Source organism: Onychomys torridus, chromosome X (assembly GCF_903995425.1).
Source record: "Onychomys torridus chromosome X, mOncTor1.1, whole genome shotgun sequence".
Lineage (NCBI taxonomy): Eukaryota > Metazoa > Chordata > Mammalia > Rodentia > Cricetidae > Onychomys > Onychomys torridus.
Window position 1 is genome coordinate 106,988,458 of NC_050466.1, and position 13,452 is coordinate 107,001,909.

General features: G+C 31.7%; 1 protein-coding gene and 1 non-coding gene across 2 annotated transcripts in view; both read left to right on the forward strand.

Moving 5' to 3' along the window:
- The window catches only part of Pcdh11x (protocadherin 11 X-linked), a 584,720-nt gene that overhangs the window by 70,113 nt on the left and 501,155 nt on the right, over window positions 1-13,452 (forward strand). Inside the window, exon 3 of the mRNA XM_036174137.1 lies at window positions 3,005-5,500. Coding sequence (XP_036030030.1) covers window positions 3,005-5,500 — 2,496 coding nt within the window. The remainder of the gene's footprint in view (window positions 1-3,004; window positions 5,501-13,452) is intronic.
- LOC118574876 lies at window positions 12,243-12,346 on the forward strand. The gene has a single exon (XR_004943762.1). It is a non-coding gene; the product is annotated as a U6 spliceosomal RNA (small nuclear RNA).

A 13,452-nucleotide genomic window follows, 5' to 3' on the forward strand; every position in this document is an offset into this window, starting at 1 on the left:
TTTATTTTAGCATGTTTTTTTCTGTTGGTCTGACGTGTATTTGCAACTCCAAAGCTCATTTTTTAAATCAAATAGGAAATATCACTCACTGATTAAATAAAGACTTTTTGTATTAAATGAGTTTTTTTTAAGACCATAAAATAAATGTTCTTGATCTTAATTAGAACTGGTGATTTTATGTACTTGAAATCAATGTAATTTATTGTATCAAAATCTAAAAACTCATATTAATTATTTCATTTAATGTCATTTTCTCTAAGTTTAACATATTGCTTGGACGTATAGTTCTTTAAAAGACATACACTTTAATATTTCATAAGCAATGCCCTTGCCACAAATTACAAATATCTGTCATAATTTCAACACAAATGTTTATAAAATGGTTTATAACTTTATTAGTTATTAATACTTTTGCATTTATTATACCCTTATCAGAAAACCAAAATTATTTCAGAGAATAGTGCTCTATATAATTTTAATAATGTAAAATGCATAAACATATAAGTATACACATAATGAATATACCTTTGTCTACATTGATGAGAAAATTATTTTGAAATGAAAATTAACCAAGGGCTGCTAGCTCTCCTCCTGTCTTTTAAAATAAGATCAATATTTAGAACTTACACGTTTATAACTAAAACAGATGGTTAATGTGTGTGTTATATCCTTACACATTGTATATATAAACAATGATTTTTTTAAATTTTACACTGTGCTTGTATATCTTAGTATATTAAGGTTTAAATAATTAAATAAGTGACTTAGTGATTCACTCACATGACATTTAAACATGAAGGTAGGAAGTCATATTTAGTCACTAAAATATTTGAGGAAAAGTATTATGTTTTCAGTAGATTTTATTTTTGTAAAGAAAACTATTTTAGAGGCTGGAGTGATGGCTCATCAGTTAAGAGTGCTTAATTAGAGTGTGCAAGTTCATTTCCCAGCAACCATGTCTGTTAACTCCAACTTCAGATGTATCTGAAGATCCTTGCCTCCATGAGTACATACCAACACACAGATACACATACATATAATTAAAAATATGAACAATATAAAAATAAAAGATTACATTTTTGAACCATATAGTTTGATGATGTAAATATGATGTCTGCATGATCCACCACAATAGCTATTAACCACATGGAGCTGTTGAAATCCCAAAATGATTTAAAATTATTGCACAAAAAAGGAACTGATTTTAAATTGTTTCTAATTTTAATGAATTAAAATTAAAATTTAATACTTCATTAACATTGAAAATTCACTCGTTAAGAAAAAAAACAGGAAGCCGGGCGGTGGTGGCACACACCTTTAATCCCAGCACTCGAGAGGCAGAGGCAGGTGGATCTCTGTGAGTTCGAGGCCAGCCTGGTCTCCAAAGTGAGATCCAGGAAAGGCACAAAGCTACACAGAGAAACCCTGTCTCGAAAAACCAAAAAAAAAAAAAAAAAAAAAGAAAAGAAAAAAACAGAAGAGCAATAGCCATGACAATGATATCCATCAACTAGTATGTTTATTTTATCACCCCAAACATTACAAAAACTTGTCATATGTATGTTATAATTTCATTTAAAATAAATAAATGACAGTAAGAATGTTCTTGGAAATTTAACTTCATTTAATCTTTATGAAAAAGGAACCCAACTCAAATTTTAGATAGACTAAAATCTAAATATATATGCAGAAAATGCATAAATATACAAGTGTAGTAATTAAAATTTTAATAGTTTGACCAGTGTATACTTAAGTTCTAAGTGGAAAAGTTGCATTTGAAATGCATTAACTTTGGAATATATTTTTCTTTGAAATAGCATTATATGTTAGTTATTCCTTATAATACTCCCATTAAATAATATTACTTTGTAATATAGCTTTATAACTTTTATTAAAAATTCAATAAGTGTATTATTTTTCTGAAATCAGTACCATCTTGTTTGTTTGTTTGTTTGTATAAGGCAGGGTTTCTCTGTGTAGCTTTGGAGCCTCTCCTGGAACTTTCTCTGTAGACCAGGCTGACCTTGAACTCACAGAGATCTGCTTGCCTCTGCCTCCAGAGTGCTGGGATTGAAGATGTGCATGACCACTGCCTGGACTCAATACCATTTTTAAATACTTTGAAAATCATTGATTATTATTCACTTTGTACATTAATTATTACTGTATTTTAATTATTTTTACTTACCACCATATGTCCCATACCCAGAAAAATCTCATGACCATTTTAGGGAATCACTACTGATATACCTACAATCAATAGAATAGAATTGAGAATCGAGAAATTTTATAACTTGCAATTATGAAGCATTGAGAATTTAAGCCTTTCTAAAATTCTTCTTGAATATCATCACAAAAAAATATTTACTAATTATCATGTGTCCCTAATTTTATCTTTGTTAATTATAATAATCTTTATAATTATTAATATATCACATTCTTATAAAACATTTTTATTAAAATGTTCCTGATAAATAATAAATTTAATCTTGCTAATTTTACACGATATATAAATAAAACATGAAAAACACTTTCTTTCCTATAACAAGAAATCTCAATAAAATGTAAATTGGATGCTTATTTTAATTTCATTTATTTTAAAATGTTGCATCAATTATTTTATTTAAATATGTGATTTAAAAACAAGACAGTCAATAATAGCTCCATTATCATGTGAAACTTCAGGGACAATCCTTGTGAAAATTCTGGAAATGTAAATAATTTATGTAATAAGTGACATTTACTATCAAAAGATGCCTTGTATTGAATATATTAAATAATTTATTACATTGTTTGTGTTCATAATGTTAACTGTAAGCCAAGTTGAAATTCAGAGCTATAATTTTCTGGTATTTGTTTCAGAGAATATCCTACTGTCCTATGGATCTTAGAAGTTGGAAATCATTTTCATTACATGAGTTAGCATATATTTGATTATAATTTACAATCATGTGATATTGTATATTAATATAATTCACATTGTGTGTCATTCCATGTTTTCCAGGGTCAAAATATTTTCGGTCTTGATGTCATTGAAACACCAGAAGGAGACAAGATGCCTCAGCTGATTGTTCAAAAGGAGTTAGACAGGGAAGAGAAGGATACCTATGTGATGAAAGTAAAAGTTGAAGATGGCGGCTTTCCTCAAAGATCCAGTACAGCTATTTTGCAAGTAAGTGTTGGTGATACAAATGACAACCACCCAGTCTTCATAGAAAAGGAAATTGAAGTCAGTATACCAGAAAATGCTCCTATAGGTTCTTCAGTGGCACAGCTTCACGCCACAGATGCTGACATCGGTGAAAATGCCAGAATTCATTTTTATTTCAGCAATTTAGTCTCAAACATTGCTAAGAGACTGTTCTACCTTAATAGCACCACTGGACTTATCACTGTCAAAGAACCACTGGATAGGGAAGAATCACCAAGCCACAAGTTGCTGGTTTTGGCAACTGATGGTGGATCAACACCAGCAAGTGCTATGGTGCTGGTCAATGTTACAGATATCAATGATAACATCCCATCAATTGACATAAGATACATCGTCAATCCAACCAATGGCACTGTGCTTCTTTCAGAGAATGCTCCGCTTAACACAAAAATTGCTCTCATAACTGTGATGGATAAGGATTCTGAACATAATGGTAGGGTGACATGCTTCACAGATCACGAAGTTCCTTTCAGATTACGTCCAGTATTCAGTAATCAGTTCCTCTTGGAAACTGCTGCATTTCTTGACTTTGAGTCTACAAGGGAATATGCCATCAAATTACTCGCCGCTGATGCTGGCAAACCTCCTTTGAATCAGTCATCCATGCTCCTGATCAAAGTAAAAGATGAAAATGACAATGCTCCAGTTTTCACCCAGTCTTTCATGAGCCTTTCTGTTCCAGAGAATAATTCTCCTGGTGCACAGTTGACAAAAATCAGTGCAACAGATGCAGACAGTGGACGCAATGCTGAAATAAACTACCTGTTAGGATTTGATGCACCACCTGAATTTGACCTGGATAGCCGTACAGGCATCCTGACTGCAGTGAAGAAACTAGATAGAGAAAAACAGGAAAAATATTACTTTACCGTCCTGGCACAGGACAATGGAATTCCACCCCTAATGTCCAATGCCACTGTCTTTGTGACTGTTCTTGATCAGAATGATAACAGCCCAATTTTCACTCACAATGAGTATAACTTCTATGTCCCTGAGAACCTTCCAAAGCATGGCACAGTAGGGCTAATTACTGTGACTGATCCTGATTATGGAGAGAATTCTGCAGTTACTCTCTCCATCTTAGATGTGAATAATCAATTCACTATTGATCCACAGACGGGTGTCATCCGGCCAAATATTTCATTTGACAGAGAAAAACAAGAATCCTACACTTTCTATGTAAAGGCTGAGGATGGTGGTAGGGTATCACGTTCTACAACTGCTAAAGTAACCATAAATGTAGTTGATGTCAATGATAACAAACCAATTTTTATTGACCCTCCTTCCAATTACTCCTTTGAATGGGTTTTACCATCCACCACACCAGGCACAGTCATCTTCAAGGTTGTTGCAACTGATGATGATATTGGCATGAATGCTGAGCTTCGTTACAGCATTGTTGGAGGAAACACAAAAGGACTGTTTACGATTGAACAAGTATCAGGCAACATCACACTGAAAGAGAAATGTGTTGTTTCAGATCTTGGTTTACACCGAGTGATAGTCAAAGCTAATGATTTAGGACAACCCGATTCTCTCTTCAATGTTGTAAATGTCAATCTGTTTGTGAACGAGTCAGTGCCCAATGCTACACTGATTTATGAACTGGTGCGCAAAAGCATCGACTCTCCTGCAACTCAAAATACTGAAACAACTAATTCACCCTCGCCAACAACCGACTATGTCAAGATTGTGGTTGCTATTGTTGCTGGCACCATAACTGTTGTCCTAGTGATTTTCATCACTGCTGTAGTAAGATGTCGTCAGTCACCACACCTTAAGGCTTCTCAGAAAAACAAACAAAATTCTGAATGGGTTACTCCAAACCCAGAAAACAGGCAAATGATTATGATGAAGAAGAAGAAGAAGAAAAAGAAGAAGCATGCCCCCAAGAACCTGCTGCTTAATTTTGTTACTATTGAAGAAGCAAAACCGGATGATGCTGACAATGACAGAAACAGTGTCACACTAGACCTTCCCATTGAGCTGGAAGAGCAAACCATGGGCAAATACAACTGGGGCACTACACCTACTACATTCAAGCCTGACAGCCCTGATTTGGCTAGACACTACAAATCTGCCTCTCCTCAGCCTGCGTTCCAGATCCAGCCTGAAACGCCCCTGAACTCAAAGCACCACATCATTCAGGAACTCCCTCTTGACAATACTTTTGTAGGCTGTGATTCCATCTCCAAGTGCTCTTCCAGCAGTTCTGATCCCTACAGTGTTTCTGAGTGCAGCTATACAGTGACAACCTTCAAGACTCCTGTGTCTGTACATGCCAGACCGGTAGGTAATCCAAGTTCCTAAGTAATATTTCTAACGTATTCTCGTACTTTTCACTTGACATAAAATTATGAATACCATTGATTTCTAGGAAATATCAAAACAGTCATATTACACACAATATTCAAATAGTAATATGAATTCGTTTAAATTTGGTAGACAAAAAATGAATGCTAAATTAGGAAGTTTTGGTACAGACTGGTGATTATAAGGGTAATTTTGTCTGTAGGTGGCAGTGTAATGCTTCTTGCTAGAGTGCATACTACAAAAATTGCATAATAAAGATTACAGCACTACCCCCTTTACCATCTTATTTGTGAGAATCAGAAAATCCTGGACGTCTTGTCCCCTAGGAAACCTTTTTCAAATCTGATAAGCAGCTCTCAATTCAAATGGTTTTGTGAATCATAGCTTCATGTGGGCAAAAATGTAGATGTCCAATGTATTTCAATGATACTAACATATCCGCTTCATCTTCACTTTGATATCATGCCACCAACTCTCAACAATGAAGAGTATCATATTCATAATAGGAATGGAAGATATGTGGGCTCATCAAATTTTCATTCACATGGTAAAGCTTTGAAACAGGTTTATAAAGCAGAAGAATGCTCATTCTCATCTTGCAGACAGAGAATGAGATAGGCAAGCATATTTAATTTAGATTACCAGTTAAATATTTGTATATTTCAAGATCCTTCAGGAAATATTCTGAGAAGATAATGACTTTTGGAAAATTGAATATGTTTGCTTTGCCTAATGGGCACAAAGGGATATAAGAGCATATTAAGAACCAAGAAATCTCTGCACAATAATCTAAAGGCCAATACATTTCTGAAAACAAGAGATAATACACTGCTTTTTAAATTAGTATTCCAGAGAGAAATAAGTACAAATTTAGCTAGAAATTCATGAGTAAATTAAATGGTTAAAGTAAGTTATATCCTTAATAAAGTTAAGTGGTGGAATTTATCTACGTTTTTTCTCTAAAAGTCATGATACTGTTGATTTTATTGTTTCAACTGGGTAACACAATAAGTTAGTAAGCTCATTTGCAGTTAATAAACATTTTTTAACTTATTCAGGCTTAATATAACGGTTACAAAATCAAAAATATATTATTTTTCATTGAAAGTTACAGATTCTAAAAGAAACCTACCAGATTCAAGAAAAACAGTGCAAATAATTGATCATAATTTGAGGAACAGTTTGAATACGAAAGATCATTGGTGATATATGCAATTGAAAAGTAGAATGATATTAATTTTTTTCTCTTAATAATACCCTGAAGGTAAGGTATTAATTACACAGTAGGTCTGTTTTTATTGCAATAGACCCACCATTGCATGATGTTACAAAGATAAGAGAACTCTACTCATTGTGTAGGATTCCTGTTATGGTTTGAATGAAGTTAGAGTGGTTTTATTATTTTGGATGAGTTCCATGATTCTTCACATCAATGACAAATGTACTAGATGGCTAATATCTTCAAAGTGTGTTCTTGCTTATATTTAACCATTCAAGTTGGAACTCCAGTTTTCTGGTTATTACCACTAATATTCTTTTTATTAGGATTATTAATTATTATCTATTATTAGTAGTACTTTAATACTATTTATTTTTCTACAGACAATTTTTTCTGAGCTAATTTTCCCACTTGCTTAGAAAAATGTATACTGAGTGATACATATCCTAATCATAAAACAAATGCCTTAGTGAATTAGGCAAAGAATAAGAAGTGCCATTGAAAAGGGATTATTGATTTTCATTAATATTTTACTAACAGAATGGTCTATCTTAGAATCAAATGACTATTGTGATTTTTTCACAACTTAAAAACTAAATTAACTGTGTATTTTATGTCAGTGATTACAGTTATTTTTTTCCTTAATGGATATCTTCCTCATATGACTTGGATCATTGCAGCAATTTAACTTAGACCATTAAACTCATCTGAATAGTTGCATTTTGTTCTACCTGTGCAATGCTTGTTGCACTTTTTGCATTTAATTTAGAACCAATGTCAAGAGAAGTGCCTTATATTCACTGGTACTGAAGGAAGATAGTGAGATAAATAAGCACAGAAAAATGAGCTTATGTAAACATTCACATTCCCTCAGTATTAAGAAAGACCAAATAAAGTTAGGAAATGTGTCAGGCTATAATTTTTTTTTAAAGAAATCACTGTTGCTTGAGAAAATTCTGGTAAAATGGATTAAAATATTTCTACCAGAAGAAGGCAGAACACATTGCAATTTATGTCACATAAATTGAGTAATATTTTTCAAAAAGAAGGCTTAGGGTGATACTTGCACTTAGCTGATTAGTCAACCATTTAGAAATACGCATGTGGAGAAAAAAGGAGTTCTAGTGGAATTTTACATTTTAAAATGAAAGTATACACTTTATTTAGCTTTATTCTGATTCCGGTATTTGAAAATATTTGGAACATTGGCTATATATCATTAACCTATTGAACAGAATCTCTTATATCTGAGAAATAATTTGTTTTGTTTGTCATCAATTTCCGTTTGGATTATGGAAGGATTTTTCTACATACATGTAGTAGAAATGTAGAACTTGAAATTGAAGAGATAAAAATTCTATAAACTATCTTCTATTAACATCATTAACCAGTTTTATATTGTCATTTTGGTATGATAATAGAAAATTGTAGGAATAAACAGTTATTTTAGAATCAGCTTTGTTAATTTTTACATAAAAAGATGCATTTGATAAGCACAGTATTGATTAATATAGCTCTCTTCTTCAAATAATACAGTAAAAGCAATAAATATTAACAATAAAGAGATGAACAAAAATAAAGGTACCATTTTCAGTGTCTTCTATATACCAATCTTGTCTTTTTATTTTTTATTATACATTTTTTGAGATATATTCTTTCTATGTAGTATAGGCCTGGCTGTCCTGAAACTTCATTTTTTTTCTACTCCCTCACCTGTAATGTTCCATGAAATTCTGTGATTTGAATTGAGATACTCTCAAACCCCAAACTTTTCCAGATAATATAAAGTGTATAAAACAGTGAGGGACAAGTGAGATGTTTCAGTGGATTAAGTGCCTATGGAGCAAATATAAGGACTCAAGTTTAGAACCCAGATCATATGTAAGAAACTCTACAATGCCACTTGCTTGTTACTATAGAACTGGGTTAGTGGATGGAGACAGGCAGATCATCAAAACTCTTTGGCCAATCAGTGTAATCAAATTGATGAGCTCCAGGTTCATTGGCACATGCTCTTTCACAAAATGAAAATGGAGAACAATAGAAGAAAGATACCTGATACCCCCATCTGGCTTTCACATGAATACCCACAAACATGCACGTGCACCCTCAAACACAGGTACAAATATCCACACTAGTAATTTGTGTAAAACATACACGTGCAGAATAGTGGAATATTTGGATAGCTATCATTCATAAACATATGCATGCTATAGATAACACATTAGACTAAGCCTGAGATAAGACTGCCAATCACTGTTGAATTCAGTGACATTGATTCTGTGTATCAGTATCTTAGCATGTCAATTATAGCCACGTAGCATGACTGACAATGGCAGTCATACAACACATTCATCTAATTTTGTTAACGTTATTTTTCTTGCCCTAGACTGATTCCAGGATAACAACTACTGAAGTCTGCAGTGAGATATAATTTTCTAGGAATAACATTATTCTATTCCTTTCACCAAATATTTCAGTGATTTGTGATTTCAAAATTTGGCCAAGATCATTAACTTTGTAATTTGTATTTCTTCACAAAGTCAAGCCAAACAAAAAAAAAGACCTTAAAAATTAAGTACCACATAAACATGAGCTTTATATAGCTGTAAATTGGAAGCATAATTTTAAAGGTAAATTAAAATTTCTGGAAGAAGAAATTCATTGCTATAGTAGATTTTCAATATTGCCTTTGTTTGCTTGCTCTGAATGATAATAATTGTGATGTAATGCAATGTCATATTTGTGTACATACTGGTGGGTATATATCATTTGTGAAATATGGAATTACTTGTCTTGTGATCATTGAAGACTTTAAACATCATCTCTTGGAGTTTGGAATTCAAAGTGAACTATTAATCCAAAAAATCCTCTGAAAGGTATCCATGGTAAGAAAAAAAAAATTAAGGCAAACTAAATCAAAACTACAACAACAACAACAACAGAAAAGTAATCTGTAGACCAACATTTTGAAAACATGTATTATCATTGTCACCAAGAAAACTGCTATTCTTATCTCTGCATTTAAAGTGAAGGAAATTCTGTGAAGATTGCAAAATTCTTTATACTCCCTATTTTTATGTTTCTGTTACTAAGAAACGTAATTCCATCCATATGAGAATAGAAACAAAAATCATACATCAAAATGATTGCATCTGAATTTTGAAAATCTCGAGGAAAAAATTGTGATACTAGACTATCATTTGAATGGATTTATTTTATTTATCTGGTATTAAATTATTGAATACACACCATTGCATTGAGTAATTTGCTATTAAAAGTTTGTCTCTTTTCTCAGTGATTTGATTAGCTACTGTTTTGCAAAAATAATTGAATGCCTCAGATGTTTTATACTCTATTTTTTATTTGAGAAAGAATGACAGGACATGTTTTTATTACATGTTCTTCAAGGTTCTTGTGAATTACTAACACTACCTACAGAATTAGAACAAAAGTTCAAAATCCCTCATTAAATTTTGGTATAAAATGGAAGTATAAAGGACCATATAGCATATAACATACACTTTTAAATTCTTCTTTCAAATTCTAAATTGTATATTTACATGGAAGGACATGAGTATATGACTATTATTCTTACATATGTACATTAAAATTAGTGTGTTATACGAAGTATTTCTTTTGTGATGATATTTAGAAGAGGGTAGTGCTCTATTTAAGGTTTCAGTTTAATATGGTTCTCAGATATTTAATATTTGGTTAGTAGTTTAAATTCTGATGATACTAGATTAATTGAACACATATTATATATGATTGTTTAAAATTTGTATTGTTGATTATAATGATGGGAAGCACAATGATTTGATTAGTAGTTTAAAATGTTGTGCTCATTATAGTATTATATTTACTTATAAATTATTTTTGACAATTATTAAATATTTGACAAATATTAAATTTTGTTTTATATAATAGAAAGTGAATTACTTTTGATGGTCTCTATGTTCTCATTTTACATATAATCAAGAGAATGACAGAAAGATAGGAAATATTAAAGACTAATTGCAATAAGTAAATATACTTTTTAACTGACTGCATAAATCATAGCCAGATTAATTGATAAGCTGAAATTTGAAGTATTTTTGGCACTGTTGTCATTCCAAGAAAGGCAGAAGTGAGAGGCAGGCAGATCTCTGTGAGTTCAAGGCCAGCCTGATCTACAGAGTAGGTTCCAGGATAGGCTCCAAAGCTATACAGAGAAATCCTGTCTCAAAAAAACCAAAAATAAAATAAAAGTAAATACTCTAAGAACTCTTTTGTTTAAAATCCATATTGTATAAACCAAAACTAAAATTTAAATTTGTTTATTTTTTAAAGTAAGATATTCAAGCTACTATATTTCTAAAATTATCTTGTGTTCCATATTGAAATACATAACTTACAAAATCATGTCAGTTTCCATTATTTATGTTTCTATTTTCCCTGGTAGTCACCCTGACCACCTTGCAAATAAAAGTGGATGCATTTTCAAGAAATCGTTTAAATTTAGATTTATTCAACCATTGTTTTGAACAATATTTACTAATATTATAATTTCAACACAAAATACTCCTGCCACATCTTCTATTTAGACATTCCCACTCAAGTGTCATTAGACATTTCACTTATTCCCATTCGACATTCCCACTTAAGTCACATTCTCATTAGACATCCCCACTCAATTCCCATTAGATATTCCCACTCACTTCCCATTAGACATTCCCACTCAATTCCCATTAGACATCCCCACTCATGTCACATTACCAATAGACATTACCACTCATGTTACATTCCCTTGGACTTCCCCACTCAAGTCCCATTAGACATTCCCACTCAAGTCATATTCCCATTAAGCAATTTGGACATTCCCACTCATCACATTTTATAAATACTTCCGATAGGTTTTCCTATGTAGTAGATCTGTCCTAGATTTCACCAAGTTGAGTTTCATATTAAATACTGTTTAAGTTTCAAACATATTCAAAGGTGCTGTAATGACAAATTTGTATAAAATTTGTTATTTAAAAGAGCTATTATGCAATTTTTCATAAAATATGGGCAGCTGCATATGACAGGTGTGATTCAATATGGTATTTATAATTAGTAGTGAGTTTTTAAATGCTAGCCATAGGCTTTTAAGTTTGTTTTCTGTGTAATACACATTTGTTTTAGACAACTGTACAGTTTATTTATTTATTTATTTACTTTATTTCTTTTTTCAAGACAGGGTTTCCCTGTGTAGCTTTGTGCCTTTCCTGGAACTCACTTAGTAGCCCAGGCTGGCCTTGAACTCACAGAGCTCCGCCTGGCTCTGCCTCCCAAGTGCTGGGATTAAAGGTGTGTGCCACCACCGCCTGGCAAGAACTGTACAGTTTAGATATGAATAATTTTATTTGTCTTTATTTCATACTATATCAGGAAGTTTATTACAGCTTACTTGGTATTTTACATCGAAAGTTCATTAAGTTTGGGAAAAGTGACTTTACAGTTATAATACTATTATCTGTGCAACTTTGGCAGCACATATACTAAAATTAGAATGATATAGCAAAGATTAGCATTGCCCTAGTATGAGGATGACACATAAAAATTATTTTAGTTAATATTATGAACTTTATATAGATGGTTTTACCACATTATAAATATTTCCTTATTTATACTTATAGGTATATGATCAAACTCAGTAGCTGATAGTGTAATATACAATCATGATAAATATCTCCTCCATGAAACTAACCATCCTTCAGTAGAAATACCAAATCTTGAAGAAAAACTTTTTTCAGTTAAAAAGAAAACCATGCCAATTTCTTGAAAAAATTCCCTTATTGTACACAACCAAATTATTTCCAACACATCTCATAACACTGTTTTAACTTTTCTATATTCTAGATATTTTCAATTAGAATTGTTTTAGCTCTCCATTTGTAAAGGTCTTATTAGTTTTGATGATGTACAAATTAACCATTCCCATCTAAGTAAGATTGATACTTGCTTTGTGACATAAAACAATTACATTGTATTAGATATCATGTAGTCAAACTGACTTAGTAATGAAAATAAAACCCTTAAATGGATTATCAGAAATAGTTGCACTGTTCCCACTTATTTTAGAAACATATATTATTCACTAATTTATTATGCAAAATGTTATTCTTTTTGAGATATGGTTGACTTTTAAAAACAATATATGCTTTTGACCATAAGACCACAAAAATAGGTTGCAAGGTTTTTTTTTTTTTTAAATAATTTCTCAATTGGGGAGTAGTTCAGATTGTACTGTGCTTTCTCCACAGTGGTTACTAAAAAAAAAAAAAAAATGTCAACTGACACAAGCTATAAGTTTTAAAACTTCATGAAACAAAAACATATTTATTATTCCTTTTATTATATGTCTGATATGTCCTTAATTACAAAATCAATGAAGGGATCATTTCAATATTATGTTAAAATTGAAGAGAATTGATCATAAACACTTTTTTATACAAAATATTGCCAGCAGTTCAATAGCTTTTCAGTTCCTTAACCTTGACGTAATAAGAAAAATCACCAGCTCTTATGTCAAGTAAACAGAAATGTTTGCTTATACTCATGGTTTGAATTAAACACAAAAATGTTACATACACTCTGCATAAACAGTTTGTGAGCTACTGAATTTCATAATATCTTTTCATTTTGTCACTCAATTATTCAAGATTATGTGTTAGGTAGCATCATT